Source organism: Ceratotherium simum, chromosome 30, assembly GCF_057802395.1.
Source record: "Ceratotherium simum simum isolate JZ-2026a chromosome 30, ASM5780239v1, whole genome shotgun sequence".
Classification (NCBI taxonomy): domain Eukaryota; kingdom Metazoa; phylum Chordata; class Mammalia; order Perissodactyla; family Rhinocerotidae; genus Ceratotherium; species Ceratotherium simum.
The window spans coordinates 30260028-30283447 of NC_141929.1; the positions used below are offsets into that span (position 1 = coordinate 30260028).

At 44.5% G+C, this 23420-nt stretch overlaps 1 protein-coding gene across 1 annotated transcript in view; it reads left to right on the forward strand.

The window, feature by feature from the left end:
* The window catches only part of LOC101408396 (liver carboxylesterase 1-like), a 32685-nt gene extending 9575 nt beyond the window's left edge, over positions 1–23110 (forward strand). Inside the window, exons 4-14 of the mRNA XM_087420347.1 lie at positions 4723–4856; positions 7195–7348; positions 8883–8987; positions 10844–10948; positions 14133–14171; positions 15046–15186; positions 16838–16918; positions 17172–17319; positions 21582–21713; positions 22585–22657; positions 22936–23110. Coding sequence (XP_087276473.1) covers positions 4723–4856; positions 7195–7348; positions 8883–8987; positions 10844–10948; positions 14133–14171; positions 15046–15186; positions 16838–16918; positions 17172–17319; positions 21582–21713; positions 22585–22657; positions 22936–23110 — 1287 coding nt within the window. The remainder of the gene's footprint in view (positions 1–4722; positions 4857–7194; positions 7349–8882; positions 8988–10843; positions 10949–14132; positions 14172–15045; positions 15187–16837; positions 16919–17171; positions 17320–21581; positions 21714–22584; positions 22658–22935) is intronic.
* The last annotated feature ends 310 nt before the right edge of the window (positions 23111–23420 follow it).

Below are 23420 nucleotides of genomic sequence, written 5' to 3' on the forward strand. Positions count from 1 at the left end.
TATGATTTTTTTAATGTATTGCTGTATTTGGTTTGCCAATATTTTGTTGAGGATTTTTGCATCTATGTTCATCAGCGATATTGGCCTGTAATTTTCCTTCTTTGTATTGTCTTTGCCTGGCTTTCGTATCAGGGTGATGTTGGCCTCATAGAATGATTTAGGAAGTGTTCCATCTTCCTCTATTTTTTGGAATAGTTTGAGAAAGATGGGTATTAAATCTTCTTTGAATGTTTGGTAAAATTCACCGGAGAAGCCATCTGGTCCTGGACTCTTATTTTTTGGGAGGTTTTTTGATTACTATTTCAATCTCTTTACCTATGATTTATCTCTTCAGATCCTCAATTTCTTCTTGGTTCAGTTTTGGGAGGTTGTATGAGTCTAAGAATTTATCCATTTCTTCCAGATTGTCCAATTTGTTGGCATATAGTTCATCATAATATTCTCTTATAATCCTTTGCATTTCTGTGGTACCCATTGTAATTTCTCCTCTTTCATTTCTAATTTTATTTACTTGAGCGTTTTCTCTTTTTACCTTAGTAAGTCTGGCTAAGAGTTTTCCAATTTTGTTTATCTTCTCAAAGAACAATCTCTTTGTTTCATTAATCCTTTCTACTGCTTTATTTAGTCTCAATTTCATTTATTTCTGCTCTAATTTTTATTTTTCTCTCTTTCTGCTGCCTTTGGGCTTTGTTTTTTCTTCTCTTTTCAGCTCTAATATGTGTAATTTAAGGTTGTTTATTTGGGCTTTTTCTTCTTTGTTAAGGTGGGCGTGTATTGCTATATGTTTCCCTCTCAGGACCGCTTTTGCTGCATCCCATATGAGTTAGTATGGCATATTTTCATTTTTGCTTGTTTCAGGATATTTTTTTATTTCTCCTTTAATTTCCTCAATGATCCATTCGTTGTTCAACAGCATGTTGTATAATCTCCACACCTTTGTCACTTTCCCAGTTTTTTTTCTTGTAGTTGATTTCCAGTTCCATAGCATTATGGTCAGAAAAGATGCTTGTTATGATTTCAATCTTCTTAAATTTATTGAGGCTTGCCTTGCTTCCCAACATATGATCCATACTTGAGAACGTTCCATGCGCGCTTGAGAAGAATGTGTAGTCAGCTGTATTTGGATGGAGTGCTCTGTATATGTCTACTAGATCCATCTCCTCCAGTTTTTCATCTAAGTCCACTGTTTCTTTATTGACTTTTTGTCTGGATGATCTATCCATTGATGTAAGTGGGGTATTAAGATCCCCTACTATTATTGTGTTGTTGATAATATCTCCTTTTAGGTTTGTTAATAGATGCTTTATGTATTTTGGTGCTCCTATGTTGGGGGCATATATATTTATAATTGATATGTCTTGGTGGAGTGTCCCTTTTATCGCTATATATTGCCCCTCTTTGTCTCTCTTAACCTGTTCTATCTTGAAGTCTACTTTGTCTGATCTAAGTATCACAACACCTGCTTTCTTTGGTTTGCCATTAGCTTGGAGTATTGTCTTCCATCCTTTCACTCTGAGCCTGTGCTTGTCTTTAAAGCTGAGATGTGTTTCCTGGAGGCAGCATATTGTTGGGTCCTGCTTTTTAATCCATTCTGCCACTCTGTATCTTTTGATTGGAGTGTTCAATCCATTTACTTTTAGAGTAATTATTGATATATGAGGGCTTAAGGTTGCTGTTTTATCTCTTATTTTCCGGTTCTTTTGCATTTCCTTTGTTTCTTGTCCTGGATGTTTTGGACTGGCAAATGGGTTTGGTTGTTCTGTCTTATGACTCTTTTAGTTTTCTCTTTATTTATCATATGTGATTTTCTTCTGATTATTTGTTTAGTGGTTACCTTGAGGTTTGTATAAAAACTCTTGTGTATGAGATAGTCCATTCTCTTATTTCCTTATACTAAATCAATTGAATCTCTTTCCTCTTCCTCTTTTAAGTTATTCTTGTCACAGCTTATTCTATCTTGTGTTGTGGGTGTGTGTTTATAGTGATGAGGTTATATTTATTTTTGGTGTTTTCTTTCCTTTGATCTTTGATTTTGTGTATTTAAGTGGTTGCTAACATATTCCAGTAAAGATCTACTATTTTTCTGATTTTGCCTACCTATTTTTCTCCTTGCTCCAAGCTTTTTATTCCCTTTCTCTTCTCTTTTCAGGCCTGAGGGCCTTTTGAGATTTTCTTGTAGTGGGGGTCTCATGGCCATGAACTCCCTTAGCTTTTGTTTATCTGAGAAAGTTATTATTTCTCCAGCATATTCAAAGGATATTTTCGCTGGATAGAGTATTCTTGGCTGAAAGTTTTTGTTTTTCAGTATTTTGAATATATCATTCCAGTCTCTCCTAGCCTGTAAAGTTTCTGTTGAGAAATCTGCTGAGAGCCTGAAGGGGGTTCCTTTGTACCTTATTTTTTGTTTTTGTCTAGCTGCCCTTAGTATTGTTTCTTTGTCATTGACTTTTGCCAGCTTTACTACTATATGCTGTGGAGTGGGCCTTTCCCTGTTGATATATTTAGGTGATATTGGCTTCACTTACTGGTATTTACTGCTCCTTCCCAAGATTTGGGAAGTTCTCAGCTCTTCTTTCCTTGAATAGGCTCTCTGTTCCTCTTTCCCTCTCTTCTCCCTCAGGAATACCTATAATTCTTTTTTTTTTTTATAATTTTATTTATTTCTTTCTTTTTCCCCAAAGCCCCAGTAGCTAGTTGTATGTCGTAGTTGCACATCCTTCTAGTTGCTGTATGTGGGACGTGGCCTCAGCATGGCTGGAGAAGCCTTGCATCGGTGCACGCCAGGGATCTGAACCCAGGCCGCCAGTAGCGGAGCCCATGCACTTAACCACTAAGCCACAGGGCCAACCCAGGAATACCTATAATTCTTATGTTACTTTTCCTAATTGAGTCAGATATTTCTCGGAAACTTTCTTCATTTCTTTTTAGTCTTAGTTCTCTCTCCTCCTCCATCTGGAGCATATCTGTTTTCCTATCCTCTATAATGCTAATTCTTTCCTCCATATTGTCAGCTCTGTTCTTTAAAGATTCCAGATTTTCCTTTGTGTCCTCCATTGTATTCTTCATCTCCATCAATACTGATTTATTTTTCTTTATGATTTCAATCTCTTTTGTGAAGAAACTCCTTATCTCATTGAATTCTTTATCTGTGTTTTCTTGTATTTCATTGAGCTTTTTTTATGATAGCTATTTTGAATTCTCTGTTGTTTAGATTATAGATTTCTGTGTCTTCTGGGTTGATTCCTGGGTGCTCGTCATTTTCCTTCTGGTCTGGCAATTTAATGTACTTTTGCCTTCTAATTCCTGTATTCACTGTTTTTCCTCATGCTGGAAATATCTGGTTGCAGTTTCTACCTGCCGCCACCATGTGGGGGTCAAGGGCTGTGGAATCTGAGCCCCCTGCACTCCAGGGTGGCTGCCTGCACTCCAGGGTGGCTGCCTGCCCTCCACGGCAGCTGCTCTGACTGGTCCGCTGAGCAGCTGTGTTGGGCATGCGGTGGGGAGGGGCTCTCTCTTTTGCCTGCTGGGTCTCTGGAGTGGGGGTTGCTTCTCACTAGCCCCTCATTATCCACTCTCCTGCAGTACTCAGACATTGCTGGCACTCCTGCAGCAGTTCTGAGTCCTCTGTGTGGGAGTTTCCCACAGGCTGAGAGAGCCCAAAGAGCCATGGTTTTGCCATAGAGGGCCACCCTTCCCCCCTTCCTGGGAGCCACGTGGACTGAGTGGCGGATCTGATGGGGAGGGAGAGGATTTCTCCTTACCTCTCTGCACTTGCTCCTGGGGCCCCAGCACGTCCACTCTCAGATGTGCAGCAGTGTGGGTCTTCCAATGTCACTTTTTGCTGTGTGAGACTTCCTTGTTGGTCTGTGACTGTCCCTTTTGTTGTATCTTATGGGGGGAAGAGTTTATGGGAAAGCTCACTCCACCATGATGCTGATGTTGCTATCAGCACATAGTTAGTTTTTATAACAACACTATTATGTTAGCCTTTCTCACTTCTCTGCTGTGTGAGCTCTTTAAATGCAAGAGCCAGGTGTTCTGAATTGTCGTGTACACTCTCATCCTTAATTCTTTTCAAAGTCCCCGGCACATAGTAGGTTCTCAGATCATGTTAGTCAAATGATTGATGACTTCTTGGAGGAGGTGGCTTTTAGACTGGGATTTGGAGGATGGGTGAGATTTTGGGATGCAGAGGAATCAGGAGGAGGCAGAGGGAAGGCATATTAGGAAGACACACCACTGGGAGCATGTGTGCTTCTTGAGATGATCATTCACACATGACAGAAGTTTAACTAACCACATAAGAGGTAACTACTTCAAAGCTGAAGTACAAGGGCTGTGGCATGAAGAGTATTTTGAGCTGGATGAGGGGTCCAGGCATGAGGATGATGGGAGTGTTGGAGATAAAATGGCACCCTTAGTCTTGGCTGTTCCCATGACGATGTTCCCAGCATGAAGAGCCGTGGGAGCAGGAGGCACTGAGGATGGTGGGACAGGCAGGGCCAATGAGGATGCCTTGAATGGGGTCATGGCCTGCACCCCAGCTGGGAGAGTTGGGGATGAGGGCAACTGCCTACTCCAACTTTGCTGGGGACTGGTGGGCTTTGGGTAACAGCTGCCTTGAGTCATCAGTAAGAGGTGAGTGACCAAAGCAGACAACATCATGATGTCCCTCCCAACTCTGCTGTCTGTATCCAGTATTGTTGCTTCCTGCCTGTCCAGGTGATGGTGTGGATTCACGGAGGTGGTCTGATGTTAGGTGGGGCATCAAGCTATGATGGGCTGGCCCTCTCTGCCCATGAAAATGTGGTGGTGGTGACCATTCAGTACCGCCTGGGCATCTGGGGATTCTTCAGGTAAGATACTGGACACTCCTCACTGCACATTGACCCCCAAAGCAAGGATGCTAGGACCCCACTCTTGTCATGTCAGCCCTCAAGGGGATCTTTGCTAAATTCCCTAATAAGTCACCCAAATCCTTTCATAACTGGGCTCCAGCTACTTTCTCATTCCCAGCCACCCTGGTCCACTTGTTTCTGAGCTTTCGCATTTGCTATTTCCTCTGCCTGGAATGCCTATTCTACCAGACAAACTCCTATTCATATTGCAAGGTTGAACTGAAATGTTACCTTCTCTGAAATATTTAACTCCTTTCACCTGTGCTGCCCCAGCATATTGCAACCTCTAAAATGGGAGCATGCAGTACAGCATTCAGAGGCTTACACATTTTACCTCGTAGGAAAGTAAGGAAGGAGCAAGCTCATGGTGGGAGCTCAGTGAATGCTTGTGTGTGAAGGTATGGGTGGCTGGAGCTGGGAGGTTGTGGCAGCATCTGAATCCAGTGGGAAACCTCCCAGGAGGAATGTTGGATCCACTCATCTAATTTCCTTCTGCATTTGGCACATGCATGAGTCAAGGCTAGAGTTTTCTCCATTGAGTCTCCATGGAAACCACATTTCCTGCAGGACACAGTTCCTGGGAGCCTTTTCTGAATGCACCAGCCCCAGGACCTCTGACTCTGAGATGGCTGATGGGCGGGCTGGGGGAAGGGTGGGCTCCTCACTGCAAAGACCTATGGAGCTGGAGAAGGGTTATCCCAGGTGAGTCATGTCCCAGGATGTATTGCCTTCATTGAAACTCCTCGTCTCTTTCACCCACGGCCCATTTCTCTGCTCCCCATTACAGTAAAACAGCTGCATTTGCTCTTCCTGCTCCTCTCCTCCCTGTCTCTCCTCAAACCTACATCAATCAGGTTTTCACTCCGATCACGCCACTAGACTGTTCTGCTCAAGGTCACCAGTGACCCACCAGCTCTTGGCCAACATTGGCAGACACCCACACACCATCTTGGCAGCATCCACTCAAGATTGCTCACACATTTTTAAAATGCTTTCTTCCCTCGGCTCCTGACCATCTCCTACCTCATGGATTGCTCTTTCTAGGCCCCTTCACTGGACCCTCCTCCTCCCTGTACTCAGTCCTCTGTGTGCATCTCCTTCTCCATCTCCACTGCCACCCTGAGTGACCTCAAGGGGCACTTTCACAGCTCCCTATTTTTAGCCTCAACTTCTCCTTTGAAACCCAGATGCACATCATTAACTACGTTCTTCTACCTCCTGCTGTCACCCCTGGACGTCTAAAGGGCACCTCACACTTCACAGGGACAGACTAAACCCTGGACTCCAACTACTGCTCCCCAAAAACACTCTACTTTCCCCACAGGGCCTCCTGCTCATCTGCTGGCAGCTCCATCCTTCTGGGTGATCAGGGTAAAGGTCTTGTGGTCAGCCTTGATTCTTCTCTTTTTCTCACACACCAAATCCAGTCGACCAGAGAATCTGCTTGCCTTCACCTTTAAATTATATTCATAATCCACCCACTTCTCACCTCCTCCTTTACACCCACCCTAATCAAAGCCCTTTTTTTCTCTCACCTGGATTATTGTAACAACCTCCTACTTCTATAACCCTGCTATTTTACACTCTGTCTGATCTGTACAGTAACAAGAGTGATCATTTAAGACATAAATGGTGTCATGTCCTTCCCTAAGTGACTTTCCTCCTTACTTACAATGACATTGACGTCCTTACCAAGGCCCACAGGGCCCTCTCTAGCTGCATGTGCTACACTCACACTTTGTGCACTGGACTCCAGGGCCTTTGCACTTTCTCTTTCTTCCACCTGGAATTCCCTTTTTTGGATATTTGCAAGGCTCTGTGCTCCTTCATTCAGGTCTCTACTCAAATGCCACAGCCTCTAAGAGGCCTTCCCTGGTCATGTGATCTGAAATAGGACCCCACTGCCCCACCTTTGCCTTTGCCCTTACCCAGTTGTATTTTTCCTGAAAGCACATTCACTACCTGACATTATATTCTATACTTATCTGTTTATTTGTTTATGATCTGTAGAGTGAGTTCTGTGTACTCAGAGATTTGCCTGTTTTGTTCTCAGGTGGGATCCTGGCTCTTAGAACAGTGTGTATACATGATAGATGCTCAATAGATAGATGGGGATGAAGGACTGTAGAGCCGACAACAGAACATGCTGCAGGAGAGGAAGGCAGGTGAAGACCCCTGTGTCAGGGCTGTGGAAGACCCATCTTATTCCAGAAGGCTCACCAGACCCCCTTCTACGGTCCTGAGAGCCCTGCCATGATGTCTCTGCTCTCACTCCACCCTGTTCTCTTACTCTCAGCACAGGGGACGAGCACAGCCGGGGAAACTGGGGTCACTTGGACCAGGTGGCTGCACTGCGCTGGGTCCAGGAGAACATTGCCGACTTTGGAGGGGACCCAGGCTCCGTGACCATCTTTGGAGAGTCAGCCGGAGGGGAAAGTGTCTCTGTTCTTGTAAGTGTTCCTGGTCCTGATGTGGAGACCAACCAATCTAGTCACAGGCACTCTTACTCACAAGACCCGATTCAAGACTGACTCCACTCTGCATAGCATCACATGGTGGAGAGTTAATGGCCAAACACTCCTTGGCCCCCAGGAAGCTCAAACCTCAGGTTAGCATCCTGGGGCTATAATAATATGCAGCAGCAGCTGCAACATTGGCATTCCCTCTCTTCTCAATGAGTTGAGCTCTCGCTCCCCTTCCTAATCATTTTGACATTAGGACTCACCTCATTCTGTTGGGAAGTAGTGGTCGGAATAAGTTATGAATAAGAGGAGGAAACCATGAGACTTGGGCAGAGTGTCATGGTTTGTCTTAAAGCTAGATCTACATATCAGGAGGACATGAGAACTAAAACAGGTCAGGAGCCTCCTCTGAGGTGGTCTGATGTCCCGTCCATGCCCAAGAAAGAAGGTTGCCATCTCTGTGACTAAGGGATGGAGCTGGGTTGAGGGAAGTTGGGTAGGAAGGAGGAGGGGTCAGAAGGTGGGATGGGGAGGGATGGGACAGGGGAATGGGACACAGACATGGCCTGGAAACCTGCTGTGGGGAATGGGGCTGAGGGAAACACTGAGAGAATCAAAGATGGAAAACCAACTTAGAAGGTGCTGGGAGCTGTAAGGAACCCTCCAGCTGCCTCAGAACTGAGCAGAGGGTCAGCACTATTACTGTATTTTTAATACATGTATTTGTTTCATAGCTGAATACTCAAAGGAAAATGTTTTTATATTTTATACAGTGGAGGAAAACGTAAAGTACAGATAACACCAGTGAAAAGTCATCCATAATCCCGTTATCCAGGGATAGTCACCATGGACATTCTGATATGTATTTTTCTAGATGTTTTTCCATGACTGATCCTATCTATCTACCTATCTATCATCTATATCATAATCTATGATTTTTTTAAACAAAAAACCTTCCTTAACATTATAATATAACATAAATATTTCCCTAGCCATTAATTACTCTTTCTTAATTTTATTTTTTAAAGCCACCTGGTTCTCCATGTAAAAATGAATAATAGCTTATTTAACCAATACCATAGTATTGCAACCTTTGGCTATTTACAATTTTAACTATTTGAACAGATGAGCATTCTTAGAAAACGTGTGCCTCCATGATCGTTTTTCTTAGGATGTATTCTGAGTAATGGAAATGCAGAATCAGAACCATGTCTTGAAAGTGTTGCTAGGAACTTCTAAGAGTCTTTCAGAAACTTTTGATTGTTATAACCAGCTCGTGCCACACACTTCCTGTCTGTCGCTCACTCTGTGCTCCTGTCTCCCTCCAACTAAGGGAAGTTTTCTTGGAGAAGCTGAGTCCCAGGTCAGCCTGGGGAACAGGCCAGGCCAGGCAAGGACCCATCATGTCCACTGAGCCCCAGGGTCTCCAGGGGAATGGTCCAGGGCAGAGCTGTGGATGGGGGTAGCTCTTGAAGACCCCTCCCCATGAGTATAAACTCCCTTCCTCTGCCTCCCCTCCCAGGTGTTATCTCCACTGGCTAAGAACCTCTTCCACCGGGCCATCTCTGAGAGTGGTGTGGCCTTCAAAGCTGTCGTGGACAATGACTACACGAAGGCTGTTGCTCAGGTAGGTGTCACACTGGACCACCCCTGCACCCTTTGGTCTGCTCTCCTGGAGTCTTCAGGGGCCTTCCTTGCTGTGGGATCCAGCTGACATGCTCAAAGGATCACAGAAGTGAGAATGACTGAGTGGGAAGGGCAAGGAGACCCCTCACCTAACCTCCCAGGTATCCAGCTGAGCAAACTGGGCCGAGAGTGGAAGCAGCTTGTGAAGGTCAGAGAGTGATCAGGGCAGAGCTGGGACTCAAGGTCATGATACTGGATTGTCAGCACAGGGCACTGTCCACTGACCACACTTCCCAACATGTGCCAAGGTGGGGGCTGAGCAAGACAGTGGGCAGTGGAGTGTCTTGTCTGTCTCAGGGTCTCAGTTCTGGTGAACCCACTTGCAGTGTGTGAGCCTGGAGTGGTCCCTCCCTGAGGACCTTGTGACTGGGGGTGATTCCTGGAGAATTCATTCAGTGATTCAGTCATTCATTCAACAAATAATTTTGGTAGAACCAGACGTCTAGCAACCTCATGAAGCTTCCATCCTAATGGAAGAGACAGATTAATTTCATAATCACACAAATTACAAAATGTCAACTGCAACAAGAGCAATAAAGCAGAGGTACCTGACGTCATAACAGAATCCAAAAGGAGCGATAATTCCAGTGAGTAGGGGGAGGTTATCAGGAAAGTCTTCCTGGAAAGAATGGTCAATGAGTTGAGATCAGAATGATGAGCAGTAATTTATTTGATGAGAAAAGAACATTCCAGTAAGAGGGAACAACATGTGCAAATGTTCTGTGGCAAGAGGAAGTACAGAGTAAGTGAGAACAAGAAAGGGAGAAATGGCCAGAGCAGAAGGAACAGAGGGAACTGCAGTGAGCTGAGGACGGGGACACTGCAGGGGCCATGCTGCACGACCCTGTGAGGACTTTGTCTTTATCTGGAGACTGTTAGGAAGCCAAGGAAGAGTGATCAACAGGCGGCTCTGCTGAGGAGCACCCACTGGAATCAGTGATGTGGAACGTTTTGGTCGGGTTGTGAGAGCAGTTTTCCTGAAGTGGTGGGGGCAGCAGCCAGACGGAGAGGGGCTGGTAAGTAGGAGGAGAGGAAAGGAAGACACCAGGAATTTTTATAATTTTGGAGATTGTTCTTCTGAATTTTTGGTTATAAACAACAGAAGCCCAGTTGACCAGGCTTAAGTGGAGAAGGAGGAATTTATTTAAAGGAAACAGGCGAGAGAGATGTGGCTGGATTTTTCTATCAAGCAAGAACCAGAAATAGGGAAAATGAAGGGAATCTAAGACTCTTATTATTCTTCCTTCTCTCTCTCTTTCATCTTCTCATACTTTCCCTCTTTCTCTCTCTCTCTCCTCTGCTTTTCTCTGTGCCTTTTTATTTATTCAGCAAATACATACTGAGCACTGATTCTGTGTCAGACATTGTACTAGGCTCTAGAGAGCCCTACACACTCTCCATGGCCCCGCCATCATGTACCCTGCCTTCTGTCCATCTGCATCTTCTCCTCTGGTCACTTTATAAGTGACTTGCCAGAGGCCAAATGACTGCTAAGTGGATGAGCTGAGATTTGAAACCAGACACTGTGATTACGGACTCCATGCTCTTAAGCCCCACTCCATGCTGCCTCTCCTTAGATCTTCAGCTCTGAGATCCTTATGCCCATTTTAACAGAGATAAGAGACAGAGACTGTGTAATTGGTATGATAGGACCAGGACCCACACCTGCTGGTCTAGAGTATTTTCTGCCACCCCCTCTGCTGCTGTTAGAAATTGAGGTTGGGATGGAAGACCTCTTTATTGACCGAGGGAAGGGACATGTCTCTTGAATTTTGTTGTCACCTGTGATCTCTGCAGCAATTTGCGGACTTTTCTGGGTGTAACACCACTGTCTCGGCTGTCATTGTTCACTGCCTGCGCAAGAAGACAGAGGAGGAGCTCCTGGAGACGTCACGGAAGATGGTAGGTGCATCCATTCTCATGGCCTCACAAGCCTCCCCACTGTAAACTTGGCCCAGACTTCACCGTTTCAGCTGTCCGCTTGCCCCAGAAAAACTGCCTGGGACAGTGTCTGTCCTCGGGAATAATGTCAGCCTCTGGATCTTCATAAGAATTTTCTTTTTTTGTTGTGAAATATCTCAAACATTAGCAAAGTCAAAAAATAACACAATGGACTATTGTGTAATAATCTTCCAGCTCTATTAAAACTTACTATTTTTCCATTCTTGTTTTCAGATATGTGCGCACTTTAATTCAGGTAACATTGGTTTGTAACATTATAGAAATTTCAGGTGTACGTCATCATATTTTGACTTCTGTATAGACTACATCCTGTTTACCTCCAAAAGTCTAGCTTCTGTCTGTTACTATCCAATTCTCTCCCTTTACCCTTTTTACCCTCCCCCCACACCCCTTCTCATATGGTAACCATCAATCCGTTCTCTGTATCTACGTGCTTGCTATTTTTCTTAATCTTCCACATGTGAGTGAAGTCATATGATATTTGTCTTTCTCCATTCAACTTATTTCACTCAGCATGATACCCTCAAGATCAATCCACATTGGTGCAAATGGCAAGATTTCATCTTTTTTATGGCTGAGTCATATTCTGTTGTATATATATAACACATCTTCTTAATCCATTCATCTGTTGATGGGCACTTATGTTGTTTCCAAGTATTCGTTATTATAAACAATGTTGCATTGAACATAGGGGTGAATATATCTTTTCAAATTAATATTTTTCTATTCTTTGGCTAAATACCCAGAAGTGGAGTACCTGGATCATATGGTAGTTCTATTTTTAATTTTTTAAGGAATATCCATACTGTTTTCCGTAGTGGCTACATCAATAGACATTCCCACTAGCAGTGTATGAGGGATCCTTTTTCTCCACAATCTCTCCAACACTTGTTATATCTTGTCTTTGTAATAATAGCTATTCTGACAGGCATGAGGTGATAGCTCATCGTGGTTTTGATTTGCATTTCCCTAATAATTAGTGATGTTGAAATCAGATATATTTTTAAGAAATCAAACATTACATATTCCCAGAGGTAACTACCATCATGAATTTTGGGGATGGGGATATTAAGAACAAAGTTTTTCAGAAAGGCCATCACAATTTATATTGGTTAATTTAGAAGCTACCTCCATTATAACCCAATTGTGGCCCAATTTTCTAAATTTTCTGAGACTCTGCCTTAATTATGACTCTCGAATATCTGTACATCCATCCATTAATCTATCCAACCAACCATCCATCCATTCATCCATCCATCCACTCACCATCTTGTTATACATCTATCCATCCAACAGTCTATCCAATTCATCTACATCCTTTCATCAGTCTAGGATCAATCCATCCATGACTTGATGACTTTCATTCACCTTATCAATCATCCATGCATCATCAGCCACTATATTTCTTCACCTCATCATTCCTCCTTCTAAAATCAATGATCCATCCATCACCTATCTGTAGTTATCATCCATCTATCCACTTATACATCCAATTCACTCATATTTCGTGTATTGACCTACTAATCCATCCATCCATCCATCCATCCATCCATCCATCCATCCATCTATCCCTGCTAGGTGTATGGGGGGGGGCGGTGGTAACAGGGAGGATGATGCAGACTTGAATCAAATATAGTCTCTGCTCACAAGAAATTATTCAGGAGAAACACACCATATACTTTGTGGCTTAAGTGTAGTGGGAGTATAGAGAGGGGAAACATTCAATATAGTCAACAGGGATGTTTCACAGAAAAGGTGAAATTGAGGATTGATGGATGGCTATGGCAGCAGGTCATCACAAGGACAGACGCCCAGAGAATACAGCATCTAGAACCAACAGGAACTATTCTTTTTTGTGGAGGTAATGTGTGAATGTGAGCCCCAGAGTAGCCTGAGCCCCTGGACTCTCTGTCTGGACTCTGGGCTCCTGAGGATACTCCTGGACCCCCAAGGATAGGTCTCTAGCATTGAATTCAGCTCTATTTTCATGGAATGACTCTACTGTTGCCTTGGGGCTTGGATCCTGGTTTCTCTAGCTGAAATAAGTTGAACAAAGTCTTCAAAGAATAAAAACACAACTGTTTTCTGATGTCTAGAACAAGGCAAATTTATTTTAGCAATTCTCCATGTGACTTGCGAATCCAACTTATAAGGGGAGGGTGGTAACTTTGGGAAAACCCAGAGAACATAAGAGCCCATGTTATCCTTCTGAGATTTTTTGAAATCACGTGGAAGTGTTTCCATGATTATCTACTCTCCTTAATAGACACACACACACACACACACACACTCACACACACATGACTGGCAGGGCTACAAACACATAATGGATGGAGACTTACTGGTCACTTGCTGTATACTGATCAGACCCATTAGCTGTAATGTAACATTGCAATCAGCGTAATCTTGGTGAACATGCAACATAGAGAAGTGTAGCGTAGGGTGAATTTCCATGAGCTTCTATGAGTCAGGACTTTCTAATACAAGATGAGAAATATCATCTCAAAGTGCCTAGAGCAGAAAAATAAATGTATTGTAACAGAATCTTCAGGTAACTAACTGAAAACTAAACTATGATTCAGGAGTAGATGGCTTCAGGCATGGCTGGATCCAGATCCACATCTGATATTATTACGAATCTATCTGTCTCTGTCCCTCAGCTTTTTCTTTCTCAGTGTTGGCTTCAGTATTAGGCAGGTTTGTCTCCTGGGGAGGTTAAAAAAAAACAATAGCACTCGAGACTTATATGCTAGCTGCTTAGAAACCGTCCTTCCCAATAATTCCAGCTAAAGTTTGGGGTAAAATGTATTGGACTGACATGGGCTGTGTCCATCCCTAAACTAATCTCTGTAGTTAGGGAAACATGTCACATACAGTTGCCTGGATTCATGGAGTAAGGGTGGGGAAGAGAGAGGTCTCCCTAAAAGAAAATTAGGATGTTGTTGCCTGGAGAAAGTAGAAGGGCAAATGAATGGAGGGCAGGGCAGACACAACCACAGACATCCTCCTCAGAGCTCCCCTCCCGCTGCTACACCCACACCCTGTGCTCAGGCCCAGGGGAGCCAGTGTCCAGCTTTTCTCCCAGGAAGCTTCTCACCCACATCCTCTGCCTTTGTCTTCACAGAAATTTTTCACTCTTGAGTTTCTTGAAGACCCCAGAGAGGTAAGGACCTTTGGTTTCTTGATTATAGATTTTAAGTCTTGACATATTTAAGCTCCAGTTAATGAAGAATGAAAAAATTCTCTCTGTGGACTCATAGTAACTCCTTGTGTTTATATTGCTGAGGCCCAGAGAGGGACAGTGACTTGTCTGAGTAACATAGCCGAGAGGACCAGACATAGGTCTGGCACCCATTCTCTTGACTCCCAGTCCAGTGTTCCCTGTCATCAACTCTGTGTCCCCTGGACACAGCCTATTCTTTTCTTGTTTACATTTCCTGCTCCCAAAAATGCTCTCAAGGGAGAAGGCTTGACTGGAAACTTCCACTATGGGGAGGTGGAGATAACTGGATGAGGGGTTTCTTCAGGAGCCTTCAGTGAGGGGCCCAGATCTTCCCCTGGAGGCTGCAGGCTTGATTATCTGTACAAGCTGCACTGTGTGCAGGGCCGTCAGGAAGGGAGCCCAGAGTCTCAGTCCTGAGGACACCTCCCTCCTCCCAGCCACGCAGGAAACTCCAGCAGTATCCTCCCATGTCCTTCCTCCTCCCCTCCTACCTTCAAAGGCATTGCCAGGTTCCCATAAGTTTACCTCTGCAAAGTCCTACAATTCTGTCCTCTCTGCTCTCTCCCTGGTGACAGTAGCACCTACCTTAAAAGGTGTTGTGAGGATTAAATGAGATTCATTCAGTCACTCAGCAAAGATTTAATTAACACTTACTGAGTGCCAGGACCTGATTCAGGAGCTGGGGGTATAGCAGGGAAACAGATGAAATCCACGCTGGTCGGCCACACTGGCCTTGTGCTCAGACAGGTGGAGATGGGGAGGCAGGTGTTCCCTCAAGAGGTGAAGCACAGACACTATGCTCCCTGTTCCCCAGAGCCATCCCTTTCTGGCCACTGTGGTTGATGGAGTGGTGCTGCCAAAGATGCCTGAAGAGATTCTGGCTGAAAAGAAATTCAACACTGTTCCCTACATTGTCGGAATCAACAAGCAAGAGTTTGGCTGGCTTCTTCCAATGGTGAGCGTGTCAGGGCCTCTTAGACTCACCCCTCTGCCCATCACATCACCCCTCCCATCTTGGATCATAGGAGCTCCTCCTTCTTCAGACACCCCTCAGGGTCCAGGGCTGCTGTCACCTTTACACAAGTTGACATTTCCATGGATGTCTCTGGAAATGTCAAATTGTGTGGGATGGACCAACTATCACCTGGGTATGCAGCCACAGAGATCCCTCTCCCCAAACACTATCTGACTGTTCTCCATTCAAGAATCCTGAAATGTCGATGCTGAGGGGCCTGTAGAGATAATCTCTGGACAGATGAGAAAACTGAGGCCTGTAAAGGGGAAGGAGCTTGGGGATTAAGGAGAGTGAGCCCTGGGGCCCTGCAGCCTCTCCTGTTGGGCTTGGTGCTTTCATAGTTTCTCCATAAATCCCACACATGCTCCTAGTCATTTAACTGGAAAGATTCAGAGGAGCTTGCTTCCTCTTGAGTTAAAATTGACTGCAAAAAGACAGGAAGGGATTTCCCTTTCTGCCAAATATAGACAAAGCCGGCACAAGTTGAAGTGGTGAGGACGGGTTTTATTCAGTCATACCACTGCATTAGGGAAGAGTCCAGCATGAACTGAACTCTAGTCCCTGAAACTAAAGGCTGGAGCCCATTTAAAGGCTGGGTGTGATCAGGGAAAGGCTGCGGGGTGGGAAGGGGGTTTGTCCATGTGACTAGGCCACTTGGATTAGTGAATTGGCACCTATCCAGAGGAGAACTAAACTCTCCTGTCTTTATGACAGGAGGCAGTGGGTAGGTGGGAGCAAGATGTCCACTGAAGTCAGGTCTTTATCCTCCCACAGGGACTGAGAGAGAGCAAGTCATTCCCTGAATGTTTGCATTCCAAAGAGATGGCTCTCAGGTCCTTGAGGAAACACTATAGGATGGTAGATTTGTATCTCAAATGGCAGAGGAAGGATTTGTAATTACAAGATTTCTAAAGAAACTGCTCTAAGGGATGTTCAGGGACTTATCTACCTATCACCAGGTTTTGGCTGGAACAAACAGTAAATTCTCCTGGCAGCAGGGAGTTTTCTCATGCAGGCATTTTAAAGGAAGCTGGGATCATCCTAGGGACAGGGCCTTAAGCTGCTAGAAACCTTACTAGAGTTTGGTCGAGTCCCTTAGTGCAGAGATTTGGATGGAGCTGTTATGTGCAGAGTTCTGCAGTTCTCAGTTCAGAACAATTTCAGAGGTTATACTGAAGGACCAAAGCCATAGGGCAGGATTTGGGACTTCCTTAGTCAGCTGAGACAGGGAGGATATTTCTGAGGTCTCTGTGCTCTGCCCAGAGCCCTCCACTTCAACACTAGCCTGGCTTAAACTCTCCCTCTCTGTCTCAGTGACCATTGTGGGGACTCTAGCCTGCCATATATACACATACAGACTGCAAAGGACTGCGGCAGCTTCTCTTAACACTTACTTTATCCTCTTTGCAATCCTTGAGTTTCTGGATGTGTGTCCATTTGATTCATTGATTCAGCCCAATTCACCAAAGACCCATGCCTGTCAAGACATGACAAGGCGACCTTCAGCCTGCATTGGGTTGATCAGTTGGTCAGTTTGAGTCTTTCTGCTAATTTCCAATGATTCACAATTGCTTAACCATTGTTTTAACAGATGATAGGCCTCCCACTCTCTGAAGGCAAGCTGGACCAGAAGACGGCCACGTCACTCTTGTGGAAGTCCTACCCCATCGTTGTAAGAGTCTGGGGAATCACAGGAACTGGCTGAGACCTAGAGAAGGAGGAGCTTGCCCCAAATCACAGAGCAATTAAACTGCAGAAAGAAGACTGGGACCAGAGGGTTATGCCCCCTTTTTTCTGTTTTTTTCACCTCACCAAGGAGTAAGGCATGGCTGCACAGGGCTTGAGAGCTTCACCATTAACACAAGAACAGAAGCTGTGTCACTCACCAGAGGGTGGTGGTCACTTTCACTCATGATCCATTTCAGGAAATCCCTGAGGAACTGACTCCAATGGCCATTGAGAAGTATTTAGGAGGGACAGACGACCCTGTCAAAAAGAAAGACCTGTTCCTGGACTTGTTGGGAGATGTGATGTTTGGTGTCCCATCTGTGACTGTGGCCCGTTTCCACAGAGGTGAGTCCTAGAGGTTGGACGAGAAAGGGACGCTGACCCCACCAGCTTCACTGTCTGTCCTGTCCACCACTCAGCATCGACAGATATGTGGAAACTGCCAAGGGTCAGGCTTCTGAGGTCAATTTCATATCGCGTAATGTGGGACACTGTCTTTTTTTTGGTTTCTGCCAGAAGCTGACTTTGGGAAAAGGATGTGAATGCAGGTAGATGCATTCTGGGAGGGGATCCCAGAAAACACCAGTAGGGGAGTGGAGAAGTGACATAGGAAGGAGAGGGAAGCCAATCCATGCTGCCCTGTCAGGCTAGTATCCACCATGGACACTGGAGCAGGGGAGCTCTGGAAAACCAGCAGAAGACAGTCTCAGGGTTATCCTGAGTGAGCAATATGGGAGCTAAAGTATTTATCTTCCAACTCCACGAGTCATTTCTCTGGTTCTTTGACCTGCTGCACACATGGGCATAGTGGTCTCTGGTGGCAAATGACCTCAGAGAAAGAGCTACAGATGCCGGAGGAGGAAGTCAGGCTGGCATGTCCAGAAGTATGTACATGGTGAGGCAACAATAGCATCTGCTACAGGGACTCCTCACATGAAAATTTTGTGGTCTGTGAGGCTAGAGAGCACATCTTAGAATATGCGTCTTGGGAGGTTTCCAGGGTTGGAGCTAGTTTGAAACTAATTTGTTACCTGGTGGAGCTGGACTACCGTGAAGTCAAGCATAGGATCAGATGAGTTGTCAGGGACCAAAAGAGACAAAAGCGGTGAGCAGTGGGAAGTGAGAAGACAGGTGGGCTGGTGAATCTCAGTATCTCCAGCTGGCTTTCATCCATACAAGTGTGTGCTGGGTCTACCACAGGGCTTTCCACATTGACCCAAGGATGTGTGGGTGGGGTGTGAAGTCAGGGTGGGTGAGCTCACCTAGAGAGGAAGTTTCTCTTCTGGGTGTCTTTTGAGGCCCTCACAGGACTCTTCCTTTTCTAGGAGCCCTCCTTCACCTAGTCTGCAAGACAGGAAATGATTATCTGGCTTAGACATCTCTCTCCAACCATGCTGGAAGAGTTTTACATTAAGGATGTTATAAGAATGATAAAAAGTATCTGCAGCTGACCTACTATGTGCCCAGGCACTCGGTACTGCACGTACAGGTGCTGGTTACCACGTCCTCCTCCCGAGGGTCCTGATGAAACTCTTCAGCCAGGGGCCACCTGGGGTCAAATCTCTTCTTTCATAAACTTGGTCTTGTCTCATACCATGTGTTTGATTTGTGGTATCCCCGTCTTCATCGTCTACTGGTCCAGCCATACTGGACTTCTGTTCTTTTTTGATATCTCATGACTTGAGTTTAGGATCTTTTGACAGGACTACACAGATTTTATCAATGTTATTCTTTCATTTTTGCATTTGTCTCACTCTCTTTTGGAAAAACAAAAGCACTTTTTTGAATATGAAATTACTGTATAATAATATATAATATCTTACAGTTGTAGAAAGTTTTGAAAATATGAGAACTCATAAAGAAACTCGTTATCACTCATAACTCCACCATCTAGAAGTGTCTGCTATAAATTTCTGATACATTTTCTTCTAATGATTTCTTCTATTATATTGTAGGCATTTCCTCAATGGCAACAAAAACTCATTGAAAACATCCATCATTTCATGGAATGATGCATTAAATTTTACTTATTCCTGTCCTATTGGATATTTAACCTCGCTGCTCATATTTTGATGCTACAAAAAACATTATGCTCCATCTGACTTGCATAAATCTTTAACCTAGTCTCTAATAATTTTCTTAGGATTGGTTTTAGAAGTGAACTTTCTAGGCTGCGACATAGGAGCATTTTAAAGTTTTTGATACAGGTTCTGAAATTGGTTTCTAGAGTATAAAGTGTGGATTTCTTAATTCTCTCACCTGGGATACTCAGATTAAAAAACAAAAATAATCCTGCCAATTTCATAAGCCCTTCCTCACCAAAAGAAAGACTATCACATTGTTTCAATTTGCATATTTTTTTTTTTTTGAGCAAGATCAGCCCTGTGCTAACATCTGTTGCCAATCTTTCGGTTTTTCTTTTTTCTCCCCAAAGCCCCAGTACATAGTCCTGTATCACAGTTGTAGAGTTCTAGCTCTTCTATATGGGACACTGCCTCAGCATGGCTTGAGGAGAGGTGGGTAGGTCTGCGCCCAGGATCTGAACAGGCGAACCCCAGGCCTCTGAAGCGGAGCGTGAGAACTTAACTGGTATGCCACCTGGCTGGCCCCTCAATTTGCATATTTTTGATGACTAGATCTCTCTTTCCTTCTCCTCTTGTTCCTAATTGTTATTATCCAAATCTGTGCCCTACTTTCCTTTGAAGAATTGTGTTGCGATTGTAGGAATTTTATAAATCTCAGGGATTTAAGGCAGAACGTTAAAAAAAAAAGAAAAAGAAAAAAAGAAGAAGAATATCTTTAGGGCAGCATCCTCCTAAAAGTAAGTTCTCTCATTCACGGAAGGTCTTTCCTCTATGGCTTGTTTCTGAGTTCCTTTCTAAAACTTTTGAGTGGCAGAGACACAATTAAACCCGCTCCTTTCAGTGAGTTCTGCTTGACCTTGAAGGAGGATTAACAAGTGGATTACAGAACCACAGGGGATTGCCTATTCCAAATGACTCCTCTTGCTAAACCAAAGGTTCAATGATGGGGGTGAGGGAGGCAATTAAATAAATTATTCTACGTCCTCATGTCAGGATGGCATATATTGTTAAATCTTTTTTTTTTTTTTCTTGAGTAAGATTCGCCTTGAGGCTAATATCTGCTGCCAATCTTTCTCTTTTTTTTTTGCTTGAGGAAGATTAGCCCTTAGCTAACATTTGTGCCAATCTTCCTCTACTTTATATGTGGGATACCGTCATAGCGTGACTGGTAAGTGGAGCAGGTCTGCATTGGGGATCCGAACCCTCAAACCCGGACTCCCTAATTAGAGTGTGTGGAACTCCAACCACTCGGCCACGGGGCCAGACCCAATGTTAAATCATTATTTGGGTGAATATTTAATGATGTAAATATCTATTATAGTCATTACAAAATAAGATATATAATATTAGCCCAATTTTATACATAAATGGGATGTGGTGAAATTAGTAACTGAGGTCTCTCTGAGTGGTGGGATTATAAGTGATCTTTTCATTCATTTCTCCTTTTTCATCATTTTCCAAATTTGTTACTGTACCCAAGGGGGGAAAAAGTTGTAAAATTTTTCCACCAGCTGACGTGAGACCTGAACTTTCCCTCATTGGAGTCACTCACTGTAGGCCTCCTGATTCACACAAAGTGCTGATCTCCATGGCCGGATGGCCCGGGAGTTAGCCCTGGAGGAGCAGGGATGGCAGCTCTGGGGAAACATCAGCAGGAAAGCTGACATCTCTGGGGCTTGGAGAGGGAGGTGAGAGAGGAGGCAGGGGGAGGAGGAGAGGGGCAGGAGAGAGGCAAATTCCTCTTTCCTCAGCCCCTCTTCTCTCTTCACCACCAACTCAACACTCCTCAGGCCAAGCAGGAGGCAAGACTTGTAAGGTGACAGAGAAAAAGGAAAGGCTGATTTTGTGGTTTCCTGAGACACAAGAGACAGATTGTCTCCTTTCTGCATATTGTATGTAAATATTCATGCTTTCAGACCAGCAGCTTGGATTTTCTTCACTCTTTTCAGAAAAGAAAATGCTGGAAATACTCAAAACTGGGCAGAAGACACCTAATGGGCTGCCATTATTCTCCAAAGGAATAGAACTAGCCTGTTATCAATGGAATACAGTAGTGAAAACTGTACTTATATAGATGTTCTTGAGTGTGAGTGTATCAGTAGGCAAAGGGGTTAATGTGAATTTACCCAGTGCCCCTATAAAGATAGTTATTTTGAAGTGATTTACCCAAGTTTCAGCTTTCATTCATGTAATCTTCACTCATTCATTCAACAAACACCTGGCTCAAATCCCATTCCACCTCCACCAACTATGCGCCTTTAAACAAGTCACAAAACTTTTCTGAAAGACTATTTCTCCATTATGTTGATAACCAGAGGTTTCCGGGTTTCTGGCAGGGCCACACAGTATCCAGCACACAGTTGGCACTCACAATGGGCAGCTGTTAATAATATTGTTGTTGTTTTCGCCTCGGGATCCAGGTGTGCCCCCAATACCCTGAGTGCTCACGGCTCCTGGAGAACTTGATACCATCCAGGTGTGCGTCAGGTAAAATGAACTGTGCTTGAATCCATGTCTCCTCAGATGCCGGAGCCTCCACCTACATGTATGAGTTTGAGTATCGCCCAAGCTTCTCATCAGACATGAGACCCAAGACAGTGAAAGGGGACCACGGGGATGAGCTCTACTCAGTCTTCGGGGCCCCGTTTTTAAAAGGTGATGGCCCTTTGGTGACTACAAACTTGGGATTAGGAGATCTGGGTTCAAGTAGCTCTTTGGTGGCCTTGGACAAGTTCCTCCTTCTCTCCAGGTCTCAGTCTCTGATTTTAACTACAAAGGTTCCCAACCTTTCTCTTGCTCTAACATGCATGATGGAGAATGTGTATCCATATGCCCTCATTCATGGTCACTCTAAGAATCCAGACCTACTTCTACTCACAAGAGCATATCAGAATGTGAGCGAGAGTAAGGTTAGAGTGGGTGTTGACCTTGAATCAGGGCTAATGTGTGTCTACGTATCCAACCATCTATCTATCTAAAACTCATATCTTATTAAATTTAATATATTTAATAATATGACATTTTAAAGATACCTTTCAAAAATGTCTTCAATACCTTAAATGCCACTAACAGATGACTTGTGACCCACCTCAGGCCTGTTTGTGACACATCAGTGCTTGGGCATTTTGTGGTTGGTGAAGTCCTTAGGACATTGAAGCTCTGTTATTTTTCAGATTCTATGTATATGTGGGTGGGTGGAGGAGATTGAGGAAAGACCCAAAGGGGAGCAATGCTGGGAGGGGGCGGTTTCTGTAGTGGAAAACCTGGGGGGTGGCATTGCCACGATGAGGGCTGGGAGATTGGGCATGATGACAAAGGCAGCCAGGTTATGGATTGACTGCAGCCCTTTGCGGAGTCCTAGTTCAGTAACTCCCAAGGTTAAAGTGCAGATAAATTACCCAGGATCTTCTTAAAATGCAGAGTAAGGGCTCAGATTCTGAATTTCTAACATGCTCTCAAGAAATGCTGTTGCTACAGGTCCATAAAACACCTTGAGTAACAAAGGATTTTGTCTTCTTGCCCACAGAGGGTGCCTCAGAAGAGGAGATCGAACTCAGCAAGATGGTGATGAAATTCTGGGCCAACTTTGCTCGGAATGGGTGAGCCTTATGGCAAAGATGGAATAGGGGTGGGTAGGGTTATGGCAGATCTGTTGGGAAGAGATAGCTTCTAATGTTGTGGTCAACTCCCTGACCTGTCTCCTCTGACATGACAGTTCTCTATAAATGAACAAGCTGCCCAGGAGGTGGTGAGCTCCCTGTCTCTGGAGGCTTATGAGCCTCTTGGCAGAGATGAAGTCAGGGGTCCCTGAAAATCTCAGAGGGTTGTTGGGACCACACAGTAGCTTTGAGGAATATTTATTTGATTCTGTTCCCAGGAACCCCAATGGGGAGGGGCTGCCCCATTGGCCGGCATATGACCAGGATGAAGGGTACCTGCAGATTGGTGTCACCACCCAGGCAGCCCAGAAGCTGAAAGATAAGGAAGTGGCTTTCTGGACAGAGCTCATGGCCAAGAAGGCAGCGGAAGAGCCACAACAGACAGAACACTGAAATGTAAGCGAGAGGCTCAGCTGGCTTCAGACAAGTGTATCTCAGACTAGAGAGCCCAGACAGAGGTATTCTACAGAGGTGTTTACGGGCCAAAAAGGCATCTCTTTGTGGAGGCTGGGGAGTTGTCTGGTGGGACTGGGAAGAAGCCAGAGAGGGTGGATTTTTGTATTTGTGGCCTCAATTTGGGGAATAAATGTTTTTTTGGACACCAAGTCAGAGTCTTAGGCTGAAGGTTAAGCCATCCTGCTTAGAGAGAGAAGGATGAAGACAGAGGGCACCATCAGTAGGAAGGTGCCTCTGGCTTGTCTGG